Consider the following 27,606-nt stretch of genomic DNA (forward strand, 5'->3'; position numbering starts at 1 on the left):
AGCCGAGAGATGTGGCTAATCATTTCTTATTTGTCCCATAGTTGTTTAACAGCATGGCTCAGAGTTTGTTGCTGATGACTACGGTGGCAATGCCTGTGTTCAGCAAGAAGAAAGAGACACTTTCACATGGTATTCTGCTAGGAGTGGTGGGCACAGATGTTCCTTTACTTGAGGTCATGATGATGGCACCTCGATACAAGGTACAATTAGGGTTTGTTTGTTTGTTTATTAGGATTTTAACATCATGTTTTACACTTTGGTTACATTCATGACAGGAACAGTAGTTACTCATTACACAAGGTTCTTCAGTTCACAAGTTTATATCAAACACAGTCTTGGGCAATTGTGTATCTCCAATTCACCTCACTTGCATGTCTTTGGACTGTGGGAGGAAACCGGAGCACCCGGAGGAAACCCACGCAGACATGGGGAGAACATGCAAACTCCACACAGAAAGGACCTGGACCGCCCCACCTGGGGATGTACAATTAGGGAAAATGCATTATGTTTGTGCTAACACAAAGAGTCCGGTAATATTGGTGGTGGTAAACAGGCACATATCTTTCAGCTGGGAGCTCATGGCTATGCCTTCCTTATCACAAACAATGGCTACATCCTGGCACACCCTGATTTAAGACCTCTGGTAAGTATTTCTGAACTTGGTTAATGTTTTCTCATCCAAGATAAAATCAGCCTTAATAATTTATACTCAAGTTTTAATACTCAAATGTATAAGTATCAATAATAATATAAATAGTATTGCTATTTATATATTTTCCCCACAGTATAAAGATGGAAAGAAGCTAAAACCCAAACCAAACTACAACAGTGTGGATTTGACTGAAGCAGAATGGGAGGACACTGAGGATATAGTCAGTCTTATACAAATATATAGTTAATTTTACTTTTATTTGTAACCAAATGCCAAGTAATCATAACAAAGTCTCAGCAATGAATATAATTGATGGCAATAATTAATCAAAAGCAGATACAGTCATGCTCACTGACAAACTGACTGCAAAGTCAAAGCTTTTAATGTAGTATGTTTCTGTTTTGAACAGTTAAGAACATCAATGGTGAAAGGACAAACTGGGACTCTAACTTTAGATGTCCGGGCAGCCGTGGATAAAGGGGTGAGTCCCTGTTACAATGTTTAGGGAGACTATAAAATAATGACTATAATTTCAAATCATGAATAATATGCTTTAAAGTTTTAGTTGGTTCTCTGGGCTGGTTTAAAATATAAACACAGCATCTTAAATTTAACTTGAGGCATGGTCTTCTAGATCTTCAGGATGACCGCAACTAATACAAATAAAAACTGAAGAGTGGTCTTTTGCCAAAGTCAGAACAAAACCAAAATGCTGCCATAAGCTAACAGACAATGTACCTGGATGGCCAGATGTAATCCAGGAACCACTGAAAAACATCTGCCATAAATTAGAGGCTGCTTAAATATGGGTGACACAATCCACATTCATGCAGGCTTTAGACTGCTACTAGCTGAAAGGCTGCTGGTATTAAAGTCAATAGTCAATGGTTAGTGGGTCAGCCTGTACAGACACAGCATTGATTTATTAAAAATGTGCATCTGGATAAACATGTCTGGATCACTTGTGGATCGACTGATGATAATCCTAACTGGTACTGGTTATTCTGTATTGCAGGGTTTTTCAAACCCTGGTCACGACAGAAAAATTTAGAATAAAGATTTTTCTTACCATATTTATACATTTAAACAACAAATAAAGCACTGTTAACTTCTTGCCTATTTATTCCTCAGAATGAAACAGTTAATTTTAAGGATGTTGTTTTGATATATATTTTATTTACAGAAAAGGCCCTTATTCCTCAAAAATAATTATTTCTACACAACCATTAATGACACACCATTTAGGTAAGTCATGCGAATCATGTTTGTCATGAAACCACTGTTATTATAATATATATCTAATTTTATGCTGTTTCTTTTTAACATGTTTTGTTCCAAGTTTTAAAATTATTTAGTGGGAAAATTTGCAATGACAGGGGCAATCTGAAAGAGGCGATTCATTCATTAATTCATTCATTCATTAATTGTCAGGTTTACGACTGCTTTATCCTTTATACATTAAACATATGTAGGAAACACCTCAGACAAGTCACCAGTCCATCACAGGGCAAAAACACACTCATAAATTCTAATAGCTCCAGTTAGCCTGACTGCATGTCTTTGGAAATGAGAAGTAGGCCAACTGTAGCTCCTATTGGGTGCAAACCAGAGGACCCTGAAGAAACCCACACAGAATCAGGGAGAACATGCAAACTCCACACAGAAAGGCCCCTGGCTGTCAGGTCGTGGAATCAAACCAAGGCTGTCTTGCTATGAGGCAACAGTGCTACCCAGTGTGCTGCTCTTTAAACATTATATTTAAGTTATTATTTGTTTCATGTCTTTAACATTTAAGGCTTAAAAGTTTCAAATACAAGTAATGTTGGAAAAAAAATAAAATAAACACTAAAAAGCAATCACTTGTATGATGTTCTGAAAGAACTGTATAATTGAGACAGACCTTACAATATGTCTGTAGGTGTTTATTATAAATATTATAAATAAATCATGTATTAGGTTTATTTTTAATGTTTTCATGACAGTCTGTTTTGTTTTGTGGTTTCAGTTTCGGGATGGTGCTGACTCAAGGTTATGGACAGTACCGTTTTGTGGGAAATGTTTCTATTGAAGAAGGTATGTATATTAAACATTAACCTAAATAAAAAAGAAGTGAAATCCTAACTTTTTACTAAGATTTGTTTACATTTTAAAATTGTTTTTGATTTTTTTTTCTCGCAGGTCTTCATGACCTCCAGCAGCCAGATCTCACCATAGCTAATGAGTGGTAGGAAAATATTTTTCAAACCAGTCTAAAAAACATACAAAAATTTATATTTAAAAGTGAGGTAATCTGGTGTAATGTCGTGTACTATTTCTCTTATTCTGCATTTGTGAAAGGAAATTTCGAGAACTGGGTACAGATTAATGTTGATTCATGTAAAAAAGAAGTAAACACAACCTTTAAATCAAGCTTGTGGGCCCGCAGGCATAGTTGATGATAGTATTAAAATAAAGTTATATTTTTATATTTTTATAAAGATCAATTTTTTCTTCGTTTCCCACAAGTCAAAAGACATGAAGTCAAATCAATTGGAGTCACTAATGGTGTTAAACTAGATATGAGTGTTTGCCCTGTGATGGACTGGTGACCTGACTGGGATGTTTCCTGCCTTTCAACCAATGAATCAGTCCCATTGCGTCCCTGACCAGGATAAAGCAATGATAAAACAGACAGTACATGAATAAATAAGACACTATATACTAATATGCACTGTGAGATCTGTTAATATATATATACTAGAGCACCCTGCTCTACAGCCAATTCAAAATGCTAAAAAAAAACACTGGTTATGTGAGAACTATGTGATTCTTTACACATGGATCTGCAGAATCACAGTAAACTAAATGCTGTATATAATATCTATATACCTGCGTTACATTAAGAAGAATGGTTTTCTATATTAGGACCTACTGTGAGACAGATATCGACCCCCATCATCGTAAACTCACTCAGCTGCAGGCTGTTATCCGATACCTGACTGGAAAAGAGCCCGAACTGGAGTGTGAGTACTACATGACTGGACAAATCTATTAAAACAGAATTTAAAAAAAATCCTATTTAATTAAAACATAGACTGTTGTGTAACATATTTTTTCTTTAGGTGACGAGGTTCTGCTGCAGCAGGTTCTATTCGATGCGGTTGTAACAGCTCCTCTGGAGGCTTACTGGACGACACTGATGCTGACTGAACCCGGGTGAGGTACATTTCTGAATCACTTGTGGTTTGTTGGACATCACTGATGCTTAGGTGGTTTTATTAAGCTTTGCCAAGCTCTGTGACCTTTTTTTTATAAACCTATTGTAAAAAAAATAGGTGCCAAATGAGGTTTACTAAAGTATACCAGTGTTTACCAAAGTAAACCAAAAGTATGTGGACACTTGAGCATGTGCTTGATGGATAATTACTATCCTTGGGCAGTAATTAAGATTTGTTCTCCATTTGTGGAAATAACTTTCAATATTTTGAAAAGGCCTTTTACAAGAATTTGGATTGTGTCTGTAGGATTTTGTGCCCATTTAGACAAAATAAATTGTGTGGGATCAGGTACTGATGATGGTCAAGAAGGCCTAACTCAGAATAAGTGTTCCAATTTATTAATGTTCAGTGGCTTAAATGTCAGGGTTCTGTACAAACCACTGAAGTTTCTCCACACACAGTTATCAAACCATGTTCTTTTGAATCTCACTTGTGCACAAGGGACAGAGTCATGCCCCGTTTGTTTTATTTGATATTTAAGCTACTATTAAATTAAACCCTTTACAAACAACAGTGCAAATGAGACTTTAATCCAAAAATCCACAACAAAATGTGCTAGTTACTGTTTTTAGCAGTTTATCAGTAATGGGGTAACTTGGTTAATGTGAACAAAGAGTTTATCATAAACTGCATCCTATATACAACTGAAATGTAGAATGTGCATGTCCACATATTCATAATACCACTGGTAGTTGTTATGTTTTTTTTCTGCACCCTTGTCGAGTCTGCAAAAAAAAATCACATAAATGTGATGAAATAAACTGCTTTGAATTTACAATGATAATTGAGAGTACGATTTTAAAATCCAGTAAATACACTCATTAGGACTGAGCTAGCCAGTTATTAAGATGCTGTTAATAAGGGTTAAATGCTGAAATATTTCTAGGTTATTAATTTTGTTTTCCTATGAACATAGTTTGTGCTAAAAGGTTCATAAGTACTTTAAGCAAATGTATCAATGCAATGTAAGTTTTATTTTTTCTGTCCCTTATCTATCCCCTGCAGGGTGGAGGATGGGATGGACACTGCATTTTTGGGGACCCGTTCAGGCTTAATGCGGGTCACCAGATACGCTGGCTCTGAGAAACGAAAGGGAAAGTGAGTAAACCTTAAATATAGTAAATCTGTTCTTTGCAAGATTAACCATACGCTGAGTACCTATTACCGACCTGCAGTGCTTTACTACCCCTCATGAAATATCTATAAAACTACTGCTTGCAGAAACTTCTTGACTTCAGCTGACAAGGTGAATCTTTTTACTCTGGACCACCACCCTCTCTGGTACCGCCTGGCAGTCGAGAGCAAACCAGGACAGTTTTATTACTATGTACCTGCCGATGACGTCAACAAGGGTACTTTAAAAGTTTACATACACTTTTTTGGCATATCCACTTAAGTCAACATTAGTGAGTTTGATTATAGACTATAGCTTGTTACTTCTTTGTGCCCACATAAATAGGGCTAGTTTAATGACACCTATTGGATAAACCTACAAGCATCACAAGTCTAGAACTTTCTGTTTATGGACAGTTGTTGGTACACATCTTAAATGCTCTCTGAGAGGTCCCTGGACTTTACTCTTGTAATGCTTGCATATTAATTCTAATAGGTGCAATCACACTAGTTCTATCTTTCGTTTTTTGAACGTTTATATGGGCACAGGGAGGTCTCAAGTAGTCTTGAATTTATGTGGAATTAGCAGGTCATGCCACAAAGTTAAATAACATAAGATTACATTTCTACACTACCAAATGAATAATGCGACTTGTCTGCAAGTCTGAATAGATAGCCAAAGCCCTGCGCTGGATTGGTGCCCTGTCCAGTGTATTTCTGCCTTGTTCCCAGTGTTTTTTAATAAAACTGGACCTACTGTGACCCTGAGCAGGATAATGCAGTAGATAAAAATGAAGATCAGTATAACTCAAAACATGTGAGTGATATATTGTCTCTCTTATAGGCAGGAACATGGTGGTAGCTGTCACATCTGTAATTGTCACTGACAAAAAGAGAACTGCACTGGCTGGAGGTACGACTTTCACAAAATTCATTTCTTGATTTATTTAAAAATATTTTTCAACATACACACATAGCATGTATAAGTTGGTACATCATGTGACCAAAACTATGTGGACACCATTTCTTTTTATTAAAGTAGATAGTTCTTGGTAGCAGTATGGGAAAAGTCTATTTTCTGCTCTATTATGACTGCCCTTGTGCATAAAGCAAGGTCCATAAAATGTGTTTTGACAAGTGTAATTAGAGCCCTAAATAGCACAATTCTTACAGACTTTACTAAAAGGTTGTTATAGGTACAAAAAAGGAAGTCAAATCTGTATTTATTGTCCAGGGTTTTAAAATTGGATGTGCAATTAACGCATGGTCAGCTGTCCACATACTTTTGGCCAAATAGTGTGTGTTTAAGTGCAGCTACTGCAGTGATCATAAAGAGTTTAGGTTAAATTTGTATTAACACTGTGATATTACCAAGGGTACTGTATATGGGGTAAAAATCCTGGGCCTGTGACTGACTGAGGGACCTTGTCAAAATCTTTTCTTTTTCCTATGCTTTTCTATCTCTTTTAAATGGAATTTAACTTCAGTTTAATATTACAGCACAGTGCATGTGAACATCGGAAGGCAGAAACTGTGCACTTAAAAATTAAATAGCCAAAATCAAACTGTCACAACAAGGATTTAACAGGAAAAAGTTAAAATGAAGCAAGAGAAGAAGAGAAACTTTGACATGTCGCCATTTTTAATGTTTTAAATCAATTCTAATGTACAATACGTTTACAGTGGGAATTACAGTGTGTGGAAATTAAAAGCAACCTGAATACAACCACCAGCATATAAAAGACAATGAAGTTCAGGGACTGCAAGGTTTTTAAAAAAAATGCATTTTCTCCCTTTTTCTCCCAATATTTTTTAGCGCGTCCAATTTTTACCCAATTGCGTTATGCTTCCTCTCTACTGGTGCTGACCCCCTCCCCTGATTGAGAAGAGTGAACTGACACACGCCCCCTCCGACACGTGAGCAGTAGCCGACTGCATCTTTTCACCTGCACGAGGCGAGTTCATATGTGGATCAGCTCTGTTCACGGAAAGCCACACCCTGATCAGCATTATTCCTCTACTCTGTGCAGGCACCATCAACCAGCCAGCAGAGGTCGTAACTGAATCAGTTATGAGGTCCCTATCCTGCTCCCTAACACTGTATGAACAACAGCCAAACGTTGTTCATATAGCCACCCAGCCCAGTCGGATGGGAGAGCTGAGATTCGATACGATGTATTTAAAGTCCCAGCTCTGGGGTGCTAGCGTATTTTACCACTGCGCCACCTGAGCAGCTGACTGCAAGGTTTTATGGCTACAATAATTCGTTTTTATGTCATTCTTTTCTATACAAAGGAAGTGCCAGAAAAAGGTGACAATATATCAGTCTAAAAAGGTTCACAAAGTGAGGACTACACTAAACCACAGCGAGAGCCAATAACTCCAAGTAAAAAATATAACCATAACACCATAGGTTATCTAAATATTATAAAATAGGTCTCAAGAAGGAAACCACTGCTAACCAAGGAAAACATCATTGCTGTTTTGTGACTTTCAAAAATTTGCCTAGATGTTCTATAAATAGAAATGGCAGTAGTAGTGTAATAGTTTGGGGGTACTTCGCTGCATCAGGTCTAGGGCAACTTAACATTATCGAAGTAATGCTGAATTCCACTATTTGTTTTTTTTAAAGGCAAAAAGATGTTAGCCCCCTTTCATGCTGTTCTTCAATGGTCAGGACTCTCCCAGGACCACCACAGAGCAGGTATTATTTGGGTGGTGGGTCATTCTCAGCACTGCAGTGACACTGACATGGTGGTGGTGTGTTAGTGTGTGTTGTGCTGGTATGAGTGGATCAGACACAGCTGCGCTGATGGATTTTTTAAACACCTCACTGTCACTGCTGGACTGAGAATAGTCCACCAACCAAAAATATCAAGCCAACAGCGCCTCATGGGCAGCGTCCTGTGACCACTGATGAAGGTCATCTGTTCATGTGTCAATAGCAGCTAAAGGTGTAATTAAAATTTTAAAATGGCATAATGACAGTCCTGATTTGAACCCAGTTAGAGATGCTGTGGAGAAACTCAAGGTCTAGACACTTTAGATATGCACAGTGTGGTCAAAAGTATAGAGTTAAGGAGTATGCTTATGCTTAAGTATATGCTTTTAACTTTAACTTTGTGGCAACAGGTTGGGGTCAGTAAAGACATGGTTTATGACTTTAGAGGATCTCCAATGACTACAATAGGATATCCTATTGTGGAGATTTTCTAAACCAAAGTCACCAAACCATGTCCTTATAGGCCTACCAATCTCGTGGTCTTTCCAAAAACTCAAACACAAACTTCTGGTGGAAGCGCTATCCATTCTGTCAGCTCCTGTGTCTTTGCTCTTTTATTCAAATCAGCTTTTATTTCATCCTCGTCCTTTTCCTCCTGCTCTACCTTGGGCTCATTTTCCATCAGTGGCCGCTGGGTGAGCTGCAGACTCTGTTTCAGTAACCCCTGTTGATGCTTGGCTGCTAGCATGGCGTAGATGCAGCCATACATGGCCGCCACCACCATCATGAGCCACACTACACCACACACCAGCCTGGCCAGCACTATGGTGGTGGGCGCTCGGCGCAGGTTCATGGTTCTCGGACGCTGCTCGAGGCAGGCTGTTGCTGAGTCAGCGGAGACCAGTAGACCCTCTGCATTGTCAGTACAGGTGGAAGGTGGGTTTCTGGAGTTTAGAAAGGGAGGTTCAGAACAGTGTTTGAACATCTCAGTGGGGATACTGCGGAGATCTTGGCCATGAAGGACAGCAGGAAAGGAGCACTTGATGGCATCCACATATCCGCCTATAGAGACAGAGAGTAACAGAGATGACTGTGGTCGTGTTCATTATTAACCCAGTTTTGCTGTTTTACCCTTTTTATATAATTGTGGGTGAATAAATGAGCAAGAAGCAATGCTTTTAGACTGATGTACTACATTTTACATTAAATTATACATTTTACCATATGTGGGACATGTACAAAAACACTGAGCAGGCCTTTTTGATCTAGAATTTAAAGACAAATTTCTCAATTTCAAGAGGAAAAGATCTAAATGACTTTAATTTTCTAATACAAATACCCCAACCCTGGGCATTTGTCTACAGAGATGGGGAAGCACATAGCTCTTTTGGCTTTTTTTTGCTATGGGGAATATTTTACTGGCATAATATACACTGATCAGCCATAACATTAAAACCACCTCCTTGTTTCTACACTCGATGTCCATTTTATCAGCTCCACTCACCATATAGAAGCACTTTGAAGTTCTACAATTACTGACTGTAGTCCATCTGTTTCTCTACATACATTTTTAGCCTGCTTTCACCCTGTTCTTTAATGGTCAGGACCCCCACAGAGCAGGTATTATTTAGGTGGTTGATCATTCTCAGCACTGCAGTGACACTGACATGGTGGTGGTGTGTTAGTGTGTGTTGTGCTGGTATGAGTGGATCAGACACAGCAGCGCTGCTGGAGTTTTTATATACCGTGTTTACTCACTGTCCACTCTATTAGACACCTAGTTGGTCCACCTTGTAGATGTAAAGTCAGAGACGATTGCTCATCTATTGGTGCTGTTTGAGTTGGTCATCTTCTAGACCTTTATAAGTGGTCACAGGACGCTGCCTACAGGGCGCTGTTGGCTGGATATATTTTTGGTTGGTGGACTATTCTCAGTCCAGCAGTGACAGTGATGTATTTAAAAACTGCAGCAGCATTGCTGTGTCTTATCCACTCATACCAGCGTAACACACACTAACACATCACCACCATGTCAGTGTCACTGCAGTGCTGAGAATCATCCACCACCCAAATAATACCTACACTGTAGTGGTCCTGGGAGAGTCCTGACCATTGAAGAACAGCATGAAAGGGGGCTAACAAAGCATGCAGAGAAACAGATGGACTACAGTCAGTAATTGTAAAACTGGTTTAAATGTTATGGCTGATCGGTATAGGTCCATTTGTTCATATTTGGACTGAAATGTTTGACTGCACTCTCTACTGCCATCGTCAACATACCAAAAATATACTTTTCTAAAATACCTCTGGGATGGATTAGCATAGGCATTGCAAGCCAGGCATTCTTATCCAACATCAGTACCCAACCCAAATTCTTGTGGAAAACCATACCAGATAAGGAAATGCTGTTACATCTACAAAGGGGGGTCAACTCTGAATGAAAGCATATGGTTTTAGAATAGAATACTTCTGACCAGTTAGTGTAGATTTAACAATACTCTGTAATTGTACTTGAATAATATGGCTTTTCTTAAAAAAAAAAAACTTGTGCTGGCTCAACATCTTACTAAGACACTTTATTTTGATGAATTCCCTAAATTGTCACCTTGTGTACAGAGTGATAAAATAGACAGAATAAAAAAAATATGTGGATAATTCCATTTAAGACATTACTAACCTCTATATAGCATCCATTCCAACCAATGTCTAAATGGCATTAGGGTGCAGCTGCAGTTCCACTGGTTTCTCTCTAGCAGAAGGATTTGTAACACAGAGTTGGGCTCCAGCATTGATCTCTCAAGCAAGCTCAGCTTGTTACCAGCTAGTGAGAGCCACTCCAAACCCTGCACTCCCTCCAGCATTCCTGGGTTCAGAGATGTCAGGTTGTTGAAGGAAATGTCCAGATGCTGAAGTTCAGGCAGATTCTGAAACAGTTTGGGCTTAAGTTCCTTTAAACTGTTGTTGCTTAAAACAAGCTTTCTGAGGCTGCTAAGGTCAGAAAAGAGATATGTTGGAAGATTCTCCAAAAGGTTGTTGGAAAGGTCTAGAACCTGCAGGTTGCTTAGGTGAGAGAAGGTGGAAGAATGGAGGGTGAGTAACTGGTTCCTGGAAAGATCTAGTTGAAGCAGGCTGGTGAAGTTGGTGAAGGCTGTTGCGTTTATTGTGGTTATGTTATTTCTGGAAAGGCTGAGGTTTGTGATGTTAGATGAAATCTGGTTCAGTAGCCAGTCGAAGAGCAGGAGGTTGTTGCTGCTGCAGTTGGTGTGGGTGATGTTGCAGGTGCAGATGGACGGGCATCCGGCCAGTGATCTGCACAAGCTCAGAAGGGTCAAGATCACCACATGAACTACAGGAAAGAGAAGATGATTTGAAAATGTTAGTTGTTAGAAGAAAATGTATGGAGTAAAAAGTGTATTGAGAGAATATTTACCATTGATGTTCATCCTGGTCCTCAGAGCAAAAAACCCAAATTTATATCATAGTCATCATAAAGGTTCCTGTAAAAATAATACTCCAGTTGAGGTAAAGATGTAAGCATTCCCTGTAAGCTTAAGGGAATGTTTTTTTTTTAAAGCAGCATTTGAAGTGAAAGATACAGCACATATTCGGGTGTTTAGGAAAGAGGCTGAGTTTAGCGTATGTTCATACGTGCATATGAGTGTACTGTGTCTAAAAGCAGCCCTGAGGCTTTTCTTTTGTAAAAGCTTTAAATAACAGTGCAGTGTACCCTGCTAAAATAAGGTTTTTTTTTTAATACAAATTTCAATTATAGGGGAGTTAGGACACTATCTGGAATGCAAATAAAAATACAAAATTTAGTAAATCCACTTTTACCTTATATAAAACAGTAAAAAGACAAGATTAAATGTTTTACCCTATTAACTTTTAAAATTAATGCACACAGCACCTTCTAAAAATTGAGACAGGAGCAGTTTCAGTAGGAGCATCATAACATAAAATAAAACAGGTTAGAATTATGGTTGGATATAAAAAGCAAAATTTAAAAATGAGCATGAATGCCTGAAGGAGCATGAATGAGTATGTATGGGTCAAGTATTGCCTCTTTGTCAAAATATTATTCACAAATGATTCATCTCTTTCAAAACAATTTAATTTAACATGTGATTGTAGAGATCTTTTACCCTCTATAGGACATAATATTATCAGAAGATTTAGGGTATCCAAGGAAATGTATGAGAGTGTGTGTAAGGGGGAATGTGAAAACCAGTGCTAAACCACTGCTTAATGTTTGCGACCTACAAATCCTTAGACAGCACTGTGTTAAAAACTGACATGCTTACATGACAAATAGTAAACATAGTTGGTTGCTGCTTCCAAAAATGCAAATGAAGACTGTACTATGCACAGATGAAGCCATATGTCAACAATATTGTTGCGTCCCCACTGAAGGGCGGCAGTCTAGGAGTGGAGGGTGGGAACAGTAACAAATGTGGGTTGTGTGGATGAAGATGTTGAACAACCAGTAACAAGACCAGCACAAATGATAAAGAAGGTTTTAATGAAATAACAAGTCAACCACAACACCATGAATGCAATCAACTTCTCTGAGCTTTACTCTACCCGAAACAGACTGATGTACAGTTTAAACATGTGTTGTTTGATAAGTCAACCTTTTTTAATTGTTTGTGGAAATTAAGGAAATAGTGTTGTCTGGGCCAATGCAGAAAAGGACAATATAAAGTTCAAAAGCCAGATCCTGTCATGTTATGGGATGTAATAGTGCCTATGGCATGGTGAGGACCCCATTAATGCTAAAACATTTTAAAGCAACATATCCTGTCTTTTTTAGGGACATCTACAATTATTTTAACATGTCAACCCAGCACACATTCTGCTGTTGTTACAATAGCATGACTGCATAATCAAAGGGTGCAGGTGCTTGGCTGGCCTGTCTGCAATCCAGACTGGTACTGAAGTCTCTTACAGTTATGTTGCTAAGAACTAGCATAAGCGAAGTGCCTATATAGTTGTTCTATGAATGAATCTTTTTAATTATTCATGAATTAAGTAATAACTTAGTTTTATATACATTTAAGAAAGTTACATGGCATCCAGTCTTTTTTGGCAAACTGACTTCTATAAATTGCCCCTATTGTGTGTGAATATGTTACCATGTGTTGCCTTGCTCAAAGTGCCTCTTAAGCACCCAATGGTCTCAGGTGGCACTTGATCTACCGTGACTCTAACCGGGATGAAGCAGTTAATGAGTTGGTGAAAATGTATGAATAATTTTTTCCCTATATGGTCACCACATTAAAGAATTATCTCCGAGCTGAGAGTGGAAGCTTAATCAGAAAAGAAATGGTGACATAATCCATAACAAAAAATCTCTTAAATCCCACAGTCCAGATCCTAAAGATCAGTTAGTTTTAGATAGAAGCCATACGAATCTCCCTGTATATGTTTGGCATGGTTGTACAATATTACCATTTAGAGCATAAAACCTTATTGCAAATGATTTAATTTTGCAACAATGTGGACTTAAAAACTCCATGAAGACATATTTAGATTTTGAAAATAATCACAGAGTAAGACAAAGAGAAGAGAAGGACAAATAGAAGAGAAATACAAATATAAATTGTGAAATTTACCTTGCTCAGCATTCATTCTGCACTAAACCATGTATAGGGCTGCATGAGGATTCTCAGAATACAGAAACCATGAAGATTTTTACCCCATCAAGCTAAGCTCTCTAATGTGTCCCGTTATCCATCAGGCTGTATTAAAAATGTCTGTGCCTGCCCATTTATTAATGAGAGAGAGGAAGAGAGGGGGAAAGCTAGTGAAAGAGAGAGAAAGAGGCAGGAAGTACCATCCTCTTTTTCTGGGTTGCATTTTTTTTTTTTAATGAATAAAGATCTTTATGGTCTAACGTAATTTTCTGATGCAGTAATTATACTCTGATGAGCCAAAATATTTGGAATAATCCCCTAAAATGTGCATATGTTCATAATTATTGGATATGTCACACTCAGGAATATATTAAATAATGGGCTGATGGTAGTTGCCCGTTCACATGTTGAATAAAGCAGATATGATCAGGCATAAACACCTGAGTAACTTTAATAAAGGCCAATTCCTTATGGTCAGATAAATGGGTTGAAATATCTTCAAAGCAGCAAAGGATTCTCACAGATAGCTGTGGTCAGTACACACCCACAGTGGTCCAAAGAGGGTAAGCCACAAACTTTTGACAGGTCATTGGGCAACAAAGACTTATTGATGCCAAATGACATAACGACTATGGCATCTGTTATGGACTTACAGAAGTTCTAAACATTATGACAGTTAATCTTATTATTTATGAATTTACTACAATAAGGATTCCCTACCCTTGTCCTCCACCCATTCTCCTACCCTGGCAGACGCTACAGAACCCTGCACACGAAAACCAACAGACCCAGTAACAGTTTTTTCCAAGTGCCATCAAACTTATTAATAACTATAACTAACCTGTTGTTTATATCCCATACTACATGCCTCACTGCACTTTACATATACTGTATTGTATTATACAGTCATTTCATTTGTAATTTTTGTTATTTATCCTAGGCTATTTTTTTATTTTTTGTATATATGCAAATTTTACTAGCACCTTATAATTTGTACAATGTATGCTTAGCGTTTTGTATACTGTATTGTCTGTATATTGTAGAGAGCTACCAACAGCTGAAAACAAATTCTTTGTACGTGCAAACATGCTTGTCGAATAAAGCTGATTCTGATTCTCATATGAACTAAAACTACTATTGCCTGCAGACTGAATGAAATAACCATACTGTTTGTGTTCGAATGATTTACTCACAAAGTCTTATTTCTTCTTCCTTGTTTAGTCATTGGAGTTCAAATGTCATTGGATCTACTGGAGAAAAAATTCTTTGCCACAGCAAAACAGGTAAATGATCCTGTCTGATTAAGACAATTAAGCTGTTAATAAGTAGGTGTCTTGAAAGAGTTGAAACAGCTAAACAGTAAATAATAGGACTGTCCACAGTCTTTTGGCTACATAGTGTATCTATCTGTCTGTAATAATAATAATAATAATAATAATAATAATAAAAATAATATACAAATACTACTACTAATAATAAAAGTACTACAACTAATAATAAAAATAATAATTATAATAATATTAATAATAATAAATAATAATAATAATAATATAAAAATACTACTACTACTAATAATAAAAGTACTACTACTACTAATAAAAATAATAATAATGACAATAATATTAATAAAAAAAAAAAATAATAATAGCCTGTAATAGCCTGTATTCATAGCTACAGACTGGATGTGTATGATGACATTTTAACAGACACACATCAGTAACTTTTCAAGTAATCATGTTACTAATGTATTCCTTTTTTTCCTAACTTCTCCCCTGGGCAGTTGAATGACACAGATGTAAGTATCCATCACAATGTAAATGAATACCTTCATGTTTTAGGATTTCAGTTACTGTTTCAGATTGAGTAAATCTGATTCAGAAAGGTTAAAGATATAATGTAAAAAAGCTAAGTTATTTTATAACTTTAATAATATTGTTCATGATGAGTTGTGATGAAGTTCCTTTTTATTATTGTAGTGCAGTAGTGTGGAAGGACTGTGTCCTCTTAGCTGTGAAAGCACTGTGAGTACATTTTAATTTGTCATTCTTTAGTGCATCAGCAATTTGCTATGATGAACTGACTGAAGCATGACCGATTGATGTGTTGTTTATATTAATTAACACAGAATAATTGTTTAATGTTGAAGAAAATAATAATGTAATGAAATGCCAGAATAATGATGATAATAGTTTTAATCAGGAAATATTTAAATAGCAGAATATGCTAGAATTCCTTTTATCATACCTTTTAAATTGCTCCGGGCAATGTTCTTGATGCTGTTACTATTACAGGATGTGGTAATATCTGGTAAACACATTAAAATCAAAGCAAGTGTCAATTATGCCTGAGAAAACAGCCTAAAAAAAACACTGGTTTGTGCTGGATGTCTTGTTCTTGAATTCTTCCTGACAGTAATGACCTCCAACATGGTGGATTTCTGTGTTAAATGACTAGCATTAGTGTTTGGGAGTCAATAAGTAATTAAATGATCTTAATCTTTCTGTAGTTTGCCTGGTAACAGATTTGCAGTTTAAAAGTGCATTGAATAATTAGGCAATTCATGTATTTAATTGCTTTCATTGGTTGATTGATTTTGACAGGATATTAATTGTTACCTGGTGGACAACAATGGCTTCGTAGTGATCTCTAAAGAGAAAGGGGATGTGAGTATGAAGATCTACATCTACTAGCTGTATAATCTAAAATATAATATATAAAATATAATATTTAGCAATCTTAGTAGATATTACATTTGTTAACATTTATATTACACTTGAGTGTGTGTAGATCAACATATCTATTGGGATCACATTAAGCAGTAAGCATGGGATTACTGCACATATGTGGAGTTTAATCCCAAATGAATGTGTGTAGCACATCTTTAGCATCGTGCATTAGCATGTGTGTCAGTGTGTATGGTATTGAAGTAGGTCATGCTTTAACACATCATATCTGATAAGATAAAACAACATAAATTAATCTTTGAGTCAATACTATTAAAGCATTTTAGCTCCATAAACATCTGTTCCAGGATACCATGCCACACATCTGTATTTACACTATTGCTAAATCTAGCTAAATCTAAATGTGTGTTCTATAAGTGAATCTATGCAACTTAATCCGCAATAAATAATCACATGCTAAACAGAGCAAAGTGGTTGTATTAGAAAGACTATGCGCAATGATTATATACACACAGATATACAATCACAAAATACTGTACATGCACTCACTGGCCACTTTATTAGGAACATCACATTAGTCCAGAGTAAGACCCCCTTTGGTCTCAAAGCTACCTCAGTCCTTTTATTCTGCACATTCATTGTGCAAATTGTCTTTTTAATCAGTTGTAGCCTAGTGGTTTAGGTACTGGACTAGTAATTGAAAGGTTGCTGGTTCCAGCCTCACCACTGTTGTCACTGTTGGGTCCTTGAGCAAGACCCTTAACTTTCACCTTGTTTAAACAATATACTGTCAAAAACACGGTAAGTCACTTTGGATAAAAGACGTCTGCTAAATGCTGAAAATGTAAAATGTAAATCTAATCACATCCCAAAGATGCACCTTTGAATTAAGATCTTGTTCCTGTGAGGTCATAGAAGTACACTGAACATATTGTCATCTTCATGAAACCAGTTGAGGATGATTGCACTATCCTGCTGGACATAACTATTAGAAGAGGCCAATTTTTTGTCATAAAATTATGTGCATGGTCCACAAAAATATTCAGATAAGCAGTTGCATTTACACTGTCTTTGCTATCAGGGAGCCCAATGCATGCCAAGAAAACATTGCCCACACAGTACACCACCACAAGCTTTGACACAAGTGTTGACACAAAGCAGTTTGGCTATATTAATTAAAGCTGTTAACATCAAATCTTGACCTGTTACTATAATTATATGTATTGTGCTGCTGTCACATGACTGGCTGGATTATTACATGATCGGACTGGTGTACGGGTTTTGTAAGGGGAAATGAAGTAACTGGTCATAATTTGTTGCAATATGTGTCCTATTCCTCACAGGTTGGAAAATTCTTTGGGGAGGTTGATGGTTCAGTAATGGCCCATCTTCTCAAATCAGGCTTGTTTAAAAGGTAACTAATTTTTTTATATCGCTGTAATTCAGAAGTAATGCTTAGAATAGATACAGTTTCCTTTGTGCATTATGGTGGCCAGTTTGATGGCTAGCACACGCCTTCTCGTGTGACGCCACTGGCCGTACCTTCACACCACATAGCAAGATAATCAGCACAAATGGAGGACCATGTTCCTCCAATGCTTGTGCCAGCACCAAGATGTGAATTCCCATTTGACCTTCCCTCCTTCAGCCACAACCAGCTGTGCCTGTTAAGACTGAGTGGTGTACTAGCTTACCAGCCAATCATAATGTGCTTTTATTTTATCATTTGACAGAACCCAAACTTAAGTCACATTTTAAGGAAAAAAAAAACACATATTAACATTGGGTGCCCACTAGGTGAAAAGTCACTTGGTTATGTTTTTTATTCAGTCTATCATTTAATGAACTGTACATCTGTAACAAAACAGACACTTATTTATTGTACTCTGATTCCTAGGGTGACTCTGTATGACTACCAGGCCATGTGCAAGAACAGCCACCATCACTCCAGTGGAGCTCGACCCCTGCTTAGTGTATGTGTCCCCAAATGCTCCAGAAAATGTATACTTTTATATGCATGACCTAGGAAAGCCATTCATTTTCTTTCATTACCAGTATGCTATAAGCTTACATTTCAAAAGTGAGATTGATGGTTGTGCTGAAAATGAATTAACTTGTAGGTGGTACATATTTTTAGCTCATTATCTGAGGTACATCCTGTCAGGTGGTTGGAATAATTTTACTTAAAGTTACTGACTAATAATTAGGATGAGGTTTTACTTTGTTCAGGTGTTTCAGCACATGCATAGATTTAACAGTATACATGTTGAATACATGGACAAAAAGACATTAATATTCATTAACATTATTGTTGACTGTCTAAATGATTTATTCTTTTGTAGCCTTTCTTTGGCCTGATGGCAGCAGTCAAGTGGCTTTTCTCAAACCTTATGCTGTAAGTTCTTATTCAAGTTTCTTATTCAGCATAAAGCAGGTAAATCAATTTTTCTAAGATACACTTTACTGCCTGCAGGTTTTTGTTGGAGTTCAACATTTGTGGACTGTGGCATAACGACTATTTTGTAGACGGTAGGTTAAATGTGTTTCATTATACTTCTTTTCAAAGGGAAGAAGATACTTTTTACATATGTTGGCTAAACATATGTAGGTACAGTCAGCATGACTAACAGCCACGTTCAGAGTGAAGTTATGTTCCTGTAATACCTAAACTGCATGCATTAACTTGACTTAAGTACCATCTGAACAGTCATGTTTGCACTTCAAACATAAAGTATTGAGTACAGCACCCATGATTATGGTTTCCACAAACATGTACTATCATGCCTAGGATAATAAAAAAAAACTACACATTAACTAAGGAATGCCAACATTTTTAGAAATATTGTAATGTTTCCATTTCAGTTAGACACTTAAGAAAAATAGTTCTTATATTCTTTGCATTTATGGTAACAGTTACTATATATGGTTCTAGATATAAACCAGATAAGTGTGAGGTACACTTCAAAGTACTAGGTAATTATGGGATGGTACACCATCATGCTACCCAAGTTTGGTCATTACCTAGAATCTCTGAGACATTTTAGTGTAATTTAATTAGACTATTTGTACTTACCATCCTGTTACCCAAGATAATTCATTACTACTTTAGATTTTGTACCTCACACCTCGTACCTGGTTAATACCTAGAACATAGGGTACTGTATAAGAAAGTGTTATCGCATTTATTTATGCCTTTCACACTAGATTCAGCTGTGCTTTAAGATTCAGTCTTTAAACCAAGATCTGAATCGGTATTGTGCTGCCGACTCTGATGTAGAGTAGAGTAGTCTATACTGCATTAGTTTCAAACTAAATAATTTGCAATGCTATTCTAAATGTAAGTAACTTCTCTCATTTATTGATAGCAGTTTGTTTGTAAAGGACTTTTTAAAATCAATCACTCATAACTTAAAATATGTATTTCATCATCCTCATTCAACCATATAAACCAAACATTGTTCTTAAGTGCCTTCATAAAACCAGCATGCTGTATTAATTCCCCCATCCAGTCTGTCTTTGTCATTTAACATCATTTCTCCATGTTCTCACCATCATGGCTGTGTTGTGCCTGTACCACCGCTTTGTCCCATCTCCCTCACTGTCTCAGCCAAGTCTGGATACCATACCTGTAAGTCCATTACACAATCGTGCACTAATCTTAAGTTTGTGTGTTGATGTGTGAAGCTGAGTGTGAATGCTGCATGTACTAATCTTATCTTTACTATTTTTTCATTTTCCCCTTGATTTTCTGTCATCTATACTGGCTTGTTTAACATAGGATTTAGGTCACATGTATTTGATGGCCGGTTTTCCGGATGGCCAAATGCAATCCAAGAACCTATTAAATCATAATTAAATACTTTTATTAGCCATATGCAGGGTAATAAAGAGTTTGTATTAATGTGGTGCCATATACAATTCAAAACAGTATATTATATAACAGTAACAGTGCTTAGAACACTGCTCTCACTCTCCACAGTCAAGCAAGATTCACATGTTATTAGCCTAAAGGCTGCAGAAAAGTGAACCATATTAAGCCAGTGATGACATAAAACTCACATTAGACACTGCAAACATTGTCACTTCTGTTCTAGCTGCTTTTTATTTGTAAAAGTTCCTTTTGCACATACGTGTTCTAATTATTTGCTTACAAGTGTATGTAAACCTTTACATCTTTCTTATTTACTTGGTCTGCTGATATCTGCTGGTAATGCAATAGTGTGGCATGTTGCACTTTTTTGGTTCATTTGACCACAAATCAAGGACCATTTTCATTTAATTTTCAAGCTAATCAGATTTTAATAATCAATCAAATATTAGAAATATTAGAATCATTATGTTTTAGGAAGACTGATCATTTGTTAAATGTGGTCTCACAGCACACAAACAGAAGAAGGTGGATTCCCTGGTGCCCTGTAACACAGAATACCCTGGATTCACCTATGATACCACCATCAGGGAGACCAACAGCATCATTAAATGTGGTCGCTGTCAAAAGTGAGTTCATGAACTGAGAAAGTTTCCATAACAGTTTCAGATGACATTTTATAGTTTGTTTTTCATTATGAGTTTATTAGGTATTTTATGAACTATATAGATACTAACTGTAAACAATAACTGACTGTAGCCCATATAGTGCTCTGTATACTTTATCACAACTCTCTACCCTGCCTGTTAATTGAAAGACACCCCTAGTGACCAGATATGTTTTGGGTGGTGGATCATTCATACCATTGCAACGCTCCTTCCTTGATAAACTTATACCAGTACAACAGTTACCATGCACTGCTAAAAAATTTTCACCACCCAAATAAAGGGCCAGTAAAGGGTTCTATTTTTGATTTGTCACTCCATGGAACTTTGTCCCAGAAGTCTGCAGGTCTATCCAAATTCCTTCTGGTGTATTCCAGTCGACTCTTCCTGTGCTTTTTGCTCAGGAGTGGAGTGCATTGTGGAGTCCGGCCATGAAGTCCTTGGTTCTTAAGTGATCTTTTTATGGTTGCCACAGACATTTTTGTTCTAATGAGATTGGTAAGAACCTCTGAACGAAATTTAAACTTTGTCCCACAGCCAGGCAGGTTTGCTTGATGCGCCATAGAACTGAAACTTCCTTTTTGGGGCAATAAGATGATCTCTTAAGTGGCAGCGCATTGGTATTAACATTAAAATGAATAATGCAAATTATCGAAGGGGGATAAGGTCAGGGCTCTTTGCTGGCCACTGGAGGCACAGTCATTATGGAACAGGAAAGAAATAAGTTTTTACATTTTACACATTTTACATTGACAGTTGTGGCTGAAACACCTGAACTCATTCAATTAGCTGGGTTGTTCACATACTTTTGGTATGACAATCTTTACTGTCAAGTAAATGTGTGCTTAAAAGTTTCATTTTCTTTTTGTGTGTTGCAGGATGTTTGTGCTACAGCAGGTTGTGAACAGTAACCTGGTGATGCTGGTGGTGCAGGCAGACTGTGACTGCTCACGTCAGTACTCCCCCATCACCCTCACCCCAAAAGAGGTCAAATATATCCTACCCAGTGCTTTACAAATGCCTGTGCGTTGGTTTTTCGTCCTGTGAAAAAATGACCCTGCTCGTCAGTGTTGTCACACTGAATAATTTCCGACCATTAAACAGAATTTAAGTAAAACAGATTTTGTAAAACATAATCACATTTAAAGGAACAAAGTTATTTAACACTCAAACTTTGTGAAAAAGTGATTGCCCCCTTTACCTAATAAGTGGTTGCACAACCAATAATTGCAGCTAAATATTTTCTGTAATTTTAAATGAATCTTTCACATTACTGTAGAGTTATTATACTTTCTGAGTATGAGTTGTCACTAAGTGGAAAACTTTTAGGAGGCAGGTCCCTTCTGGATGGATTCAATACTGTTTCAAGTTTCACAGTAAGGAAAAGATGGCATTCACTGTGGTATGGTGGAGACCTAATGCTTCTGGAACTGGACTTCTTCCAGATTAACATGTCTTAATAGCCTTTACAATTTTCTTAAATCATGGCATAGAGCTCCAGTAGAAACTTAAGGATGACTGTTTCACTCTACAAGGCTGCTGAAATCAAGCCTAGTTTTAATTAATGATCTAAATTGACTTTCCAGTTAAACTGGTTTATTAAAGGCGCTAGGGTGATGGAGCGGAAAATTTTGCTAGCCCGTCATCGCTGGGATCCAGTGGTGGCACTGGCCAGTTAGGCATCTACATACAGACATGATTGGCTGTCTGAGGGAGAGATGGGGTGGCTGAGGGCCAGTGATGGATTGGTCGATGGATTCCAGGGAAACCACACATGCAAAACATGAAAATGAAATGAAAAATTTATAAAATAGGGAACATTTGGGTGCTGGCTAACTTTTTTTTTAACTGTAATTTTTTCATTTTTTGTGTCATATGTTTTATCATCTGAAAATTTCAGTGTGAGAAATAAGCAGTAACAAAGAGCATTAAAAAGTTCATAATTATAATTTTTTACACCATTGTACATTTTGTATGCCTGTCTATTTTTTATTACCTAAGATTATATTCTTTTGGCCTTTTGTGGCATATATTTTGTTGAGTGTAAAACGTTTGATTCCAGTGGACTTTTTGTTTGAGGATAAATGGTATTTCACTTAACATCTTCGAACATAACGCCACGGTGAAGTGTAACAGGATGAAATCACAGAAGATCCGCAGACGCCCTGAGTCCTGTCATGCCTACCATCCTCATGTAAGCTTTATTACTAACCATTCATTCATTTTTTACAAATTGCTAACCAATGCTATTTACAGTTGCAGCCACCAGGTCCAGTGCCACCCTAAAAAGGGTTGCCAATTTTCACAGGGCAATACACACTCACACATGCATGAAATAAATATACTTGTATGATAACACTGTAATAAATTATGCTAGACTTAGTATACTGTAACAAAAATATATAAAAAAAATATGTAACACCATTATTAAAAGCAATTCTTTATAATTCTTAAAGGTTTTTACCACAGATTAGATGCCCACCTTTAAACTGATACTGTGTAGAATCAAGCATTAATCTTGTGTAGGACATGCAATTCTACTGGTTTACCGTCAGATGGCGCCAGATATTAGTTTTGACAATCGGTTTGTACAGTGCTGTAAAAAGGATCTGCCTCCTCCTCAATAATTTTTGCTATTTTTGTGTATTTGTCACACTTGTTATATGTTTCAAACTTTCAATAATATACAAAGATTACCCACGTAAACGCAAATGTTTTTTTAAAAGGTGATTTTAAGCCCTACCTTGCGGAAAAGGGGGTCAGGGGATATGTTTTCACAGCACTGTATATGTACATACACTGTTCAGCCATTACATTAAAACCACCTCCTGGTTTCTACATTCACTGTCTATTTTATCAGTGCCACTTACCATATAGAAGCACTTTGAAGTTCTACAATTACTGACTGTAGTCCATCTGTTTCTCTACATATATTTTTAGCCTGCTTTCACCCTGTTCTTCAATGGTCAGGACCCCCACAGGACCACCACAGAGCAGGTATTATTTAGGTGGTGGATCATTCTCAGCACTGCAGTGACACTGACATGGTGGTGGTGTGTTAGTGTGTGTTGTGCTGGTATGAGTGGATCAGACACAGCAGCGCTGATGGAGTTTTTAAATACCGTGTCCACTCACTGTCCACTCTATTAGACACTCCTACCTAGTTGGTCCACCTTGTAGATGTAAAGTAAGAAACGATCACTCATCTATTGCTGCTGTTTGAGTTGGTCATCTTCTAGACCTTCATCAGTGGTCACAGGGCGCTGTTGGCTGGATATTTTTGGTTGGTGGACTATTCTCAGTCCAGCAGGGACAGTGAGGTGTTTAAAAACTCCATCAGCATTGCTGTGTCTTATCCACTCATACCAGCACAACACACACTAACACACCACCACCATGTCAGTGTCACTGCAGTGCTGAGAATAATCCACCACCTAAATAATACCTACTCTGTGGTGGTCCTGGGAGAGTCCTGACCATTGAAGAACAGCATGAAAGGGGGCTAACAAAGCATGCAGAGAAACAGATGAACTACAGTCAGTAATTGAAGTGCTTCTATATGGTAAGTGGAGCTGATAAAATGGACGCTGAGTGTAGAAACAAGGAGGTGGTTTAAATGTTATGGCTGATCATTGTATGTATTTTTTGATAATGATGATTATTAACTGCAGACTAATTTTTGTCTGCTTATACAGGGTTATTTTAAACACAAGTATAGCAAAAACAGATCTTCAAAAGTGGATCAGTGATTTCCACTGGTCAGGAATCACTTGGGGACAGTTCTAAGCAATGTTAGGTCTCAAGATTATCTGTACAGATTATCTTTTTCATGAAACAATGGTGAATTTCCCCCTGGTTACTGTGGGGTTATTCATTCGATCCACTTGTTCATTTAGAAGTAAGGATGAGTACAAGACAATACAAATGATTCATCATAACAATTCCATCCTACCAGGGGTGGTCTATCCCAGAATGACAATGTACCCTTTGTCGGGAAACAAAAAGGACTGCGTTTGATGCTTTTTGTGAGTGAGTTGTTCAATAATCTAGATATCTGTGTTCTTTATAACAGGAAAATGCAAAGGACTGTGGTGGAGCTTGTGAGATTTCCATATCGGTGGCTCTCTTCTTTATTTCTCTGGTAATATCACTGGCACTTTGCTGACGAAGAAGTACATCCCTCTGCTACATGCACTACAGACACTGACTGCTAACTACCAAAAAAAACTTTGGTTAACGGTGCACCTCCATGGATCAGCAGCCATCGATATTTACAGTTAGAGACTGTGGGTGTCTGTTCAAGCAAAACAGGCTACTTCATGATGTTACCAAAAAGCCATGAACTATTATGAACTATGCTGTCTGTGGAATGAGCTACAGATGCACATGCCAGCAGAGAGAATTGTGCAAAACAGGTTGAAAATAATTCTTTAATAATAGAAACTGTATTAAATAATAAAATGTTTATAGTTCTAGTAATTCAACAGTGATAGCCATTTATTACTGTTCATTTCTACCATCTTTCTACTATCTTTCTCAATAGAGTTGTGAAATAACTTTAGTTTGGGAATAGGACACAGCCAAAACTCTCCCCAATTCCAGCTGACTGTTACACCTAATGTAACTGTTTACTCTGAGTTGACTGTTTTATTGAAGTGGTAGGAAACCAAAATACACTGAAGAGTGCCTGAACTCTGCTGGAATATGCCCTAAACGGGGTGTCAAACCATAACAGAGCAGCACCCATTCACTTGTTCACTCATTTATGTCGACCCTGATCATGAATAAATGTGGCAGTAGGAGCACACACCATGAACATGGTGGTGAGTTTATCAAAGTTAATCTACCCAGTGTCATGTATTTGGTAGGTATGCATTTTTGGGTGTTGGGAGTAGGGGTTAAATGTCTGTTGGAAACTTTCCGAATACATCCACAAAGTTGAATCAGTTCATCTGGACACAAGTTTGTTGTAGAGATACGTTTCATCACTCATCCAAGTGACTTCTTTAGTCTGAGCTGGTGGTGAATAACCCCAACCTTATATGCAGTTAATTTGCATAACGACTGATCATCGCCCGTTGCAAAACAATGTAACCAGTGATCAGGTCCATATACAAATCACAATGACCATTAATTACAATGGCCCCAATCATATGTGCTATACCCCAATCATATGTGAAAGGCACGCATGGCCATTGTAACAAACTTGTGTCCAGATGAACTGATTCAACTTTGTGGATTTATGTACCTGGATTATTGGGCATGCATCAAGAGGTTTCCGAATACAGTAACTTGAGGATCGAACCAGGGTCTTTGGAGCTGTGTGGCACTAACACTAACTGATGTGCCATCCAAAAAAGTATTATGTTGTATATAGGAATTTTTATAATTGAAATGTTTTTTTTTTTTTTCAAAACAGTGGCTATCTACTTCTTATCAGAAATGATCAAAACTCCATGAATGTCTTTCAAAATGAAACAGAGCACTCAAAACCATGTTCTCTCTTCTCAAAAATGAATCCTTCCACCAAAACAATATGCACAGCTATCATTTGCTCATCTTTTATTGAACATTAAATAAACACTTGATGAATTTACTACACTACCATCAAAAATGTTCATCTATGTTCTGGCTTCATGAGGCCATGTTACATATTGAGATGCATACAAGTGTGTGGAAATAAATGTCCCTTTTTCTCATTTTGTTTAAGTGTAGAGTTTATGGTTCCAGAATAGCATTACAATACTATTAAAATTTACATTTGCAGCATTTAGCAGACGCTGGTATCCAAATTGACTTACAATTATGACTAAATACAATTTGAGGCATTGAGGGTTAAGGGCCTTGCTCAAGGGCCCAACACCGGCAACTTGGTGGCGGTGGGCCAGTAATTCCTGGTCCAGTACCTTAACCCCTGAGCTACCACTGTCTGACAAAATTCTGATGTTTTATTGAATGAGCCACCCAAGCTACATTATGTACTACATTACGTACGACTGGGACAGTGGTAACCTAGTGAGTAGGGCTTTGGGCTATCAACTAAAAGGTTAAGAGTTCGAATCCCAGCTCTGCCATGCAGCCACTGTTGGGACCTTGAGCAAGGCCCTTAACCCTCTCTGCTCCATGGGCGCCGTACAATGGCTGAGCCTGTGCTCTGACCCCAGCTTCCAAAACAAGCTGGGATATACGAAGAAAGAATTTCGTTGTACTGTACACCAGTATATGTATATATGACAAATAAAGGCGTTCTATTCTATTCTATCTATTGTACATGTATATGCAACACGTGTTACCTATTTTACGTAGTATGTAGCAAAACTCACCTATGTAGTAAATTTCACCAATGTACGTGCAATTGGAAACACTACAATGTGTTCAGGCGATCAGATGTTGCTCCATATTTTTGTTTAACACCTGTATAAATTACTTGAGGTCTCTTTTATACATTGAAAATGACGGGTGGAACATGAGTGAGACTATCTGGTAATGGTGTTGCATTTTGAAGTCCAATGTATCTAGGTGACCGAAGTGTGCAAAATAATGCTACTTGTGTTAAACGATTTTTAATATTTAAAGGAGAAAAATGGAATTCTGTTTAAGACTTTAGCAGTTTAGAGGTTTTCAGAACTTTGTGCATAGTTCCATTTTTGTGTGTAAAAATGGGAAAATCTATAAACGAATAGTCTTGGAGAACCTAAGATCCTTTTCACATTGACCACTAGATGGCAGTCTGCATGCTTATCAAATTTACAGGCCAATTATACAAGCATTATGATCAATGACACATCCGCCATGAGACCAGAGTTTTCATTCAGTTACTGGTTAGCTGAGTGATTGTTGTCTCATAATTTGACCCTCAATATGACCCTCCTATTTTCTCTTTATGAATCAGTGTTGAGTAATGAAGCCTCCAGTGCTTTATTGGAAAAAGATAATACTGGAAACATCTTCAGCCAAATCCCTACTCAGTTGTGAAAGGAAGGTCAGTTCCAGTCTCCCCTCCAATATCCAA

At 37.3% G+C, this 27,606-nt stretch overlaps 1 protein-coding gene across 1 annotated transcript in view; it reads left to right on the forward strand.

Annotated features, from left to right (window-relative positions):
- cacna2d4b (calcium channel, voltage-dependent, alpha 2/delta subunit 4b) overlaps nucleotides 1-26,850 on the forward strand; it is a 49,640-nt gene extending 22,790 nt beyond the window's left edge. The window contains exons 14-38 of the mRNA XM_063000747.1: nucleotides 42-200; nucleotides 569-643; nucleotides 786-872; nucleotides 1,062-1,133; nucleotides 1,836-1,897; nucleotides 2,658-2,725; nucleotides 2,831-2,876; nucleotides 3,557-3,654; nucleotides 3,754-3,847; nucleotides 4,915-5,007; nucleotides 5,131-5,261; nucleotides 5,867-5,935; nucleotides 14,599-14,660; nucleotides 15,158-15,172; nucleotides 15,354-15,398; nucleotides 15,978-16,040; nucleotides 17,405-17,475; nucleotides 17,959-18,034; nucleotides 18,404-18,456; nucleotides 18,535-18,590; nucleotides 19,669-19,689; nucleotides 20,441-20,558; nucleotides 21,473-21,588; nucleotides 22,706-22,788; nucleotides 24,667-26,850. Coding sequence (XP_062856817.1) covers nucleotides 42-200; nucleotides 569-643; nucleotides 786-872; nucleotides 1,062-1,133; nucleotides 1,836-1,897; nucleotides 2,658-2,725; nucleotides 2,831-2,876; nucleotides 3,557-3,654; nucleotides 3,754-3,847; nucleotides 4,915-5,007; nucleotides 5,131-5,261; nucleotides 5,867-5,935; nucleotides 14,599-14,660; nucleotides 15,158-15,172; nucleotides 15,354-15,398; nucleotides 15,978-16,040; nucleotides 17,405-17,475; nucleotides 17,959-18,034; nucleotides 18,404-18,456; nucleotides 18,535-18,590; nucleotides 19,669-19,689; nucleotides 20,441-20,558; nucleotides 21,473-21,588; nucleotides 22,706-22,788; nucleotides 24,667-24,759 — 1,926 coding nt within the window. The 3' untranslated portion in view covers nucleotides 24,760-26,850. The remainder of the gene's footprint in view (nucleotides 1-41; nucleotides 201-568; nucleotides 644-785; nucleotides 873-1,061; nucleotides 1,134-1,835; nucleotides 1,898-2,657; nucleotides 2,726-2,830; nucleotides 2,877-3,556; nucleotides 3,655-3,753; nucleotides 3,848-4,914; nucleotides 5,008-5,130; nucleotides 5,262-5,866; nucleotides 5,936-14,598; nucleotides 14,661-15,157; nucleotides 15,173-15,353; nucleotides 15,399-15,977; nucleotides 16,041-17,404; nucleotides 17,476-17,958; nucleotides 18,035-18,403; nucleotides 18,457-18,534; nucleotides 18,591-19,668; nucleotides 19,690-20,440; nucleotides 20,559-21,472; nucleotides 21,589-22,705; nucleotides 22,789-24,666) is intronic.
- Nucleotides 26,851-27,606: the final 756 nt, after the last annotated feature.

The sequence above is a fragment of the Trichomycterus rosablanca genome, chromosome 8 (genome assembly GCF_030014385.1).
Source record: "Trichomycterus rosablanca isolate fTriRos1 chromosome 8, fTriRos1.hap1, whole genome shotgun sequence".
NCBI lineage: Eukaryota > Metazoa > Chordata > Actinopteri > Siluriformes > Trichomycteridae > Trichomycterus > Trichomycterus rosablanca.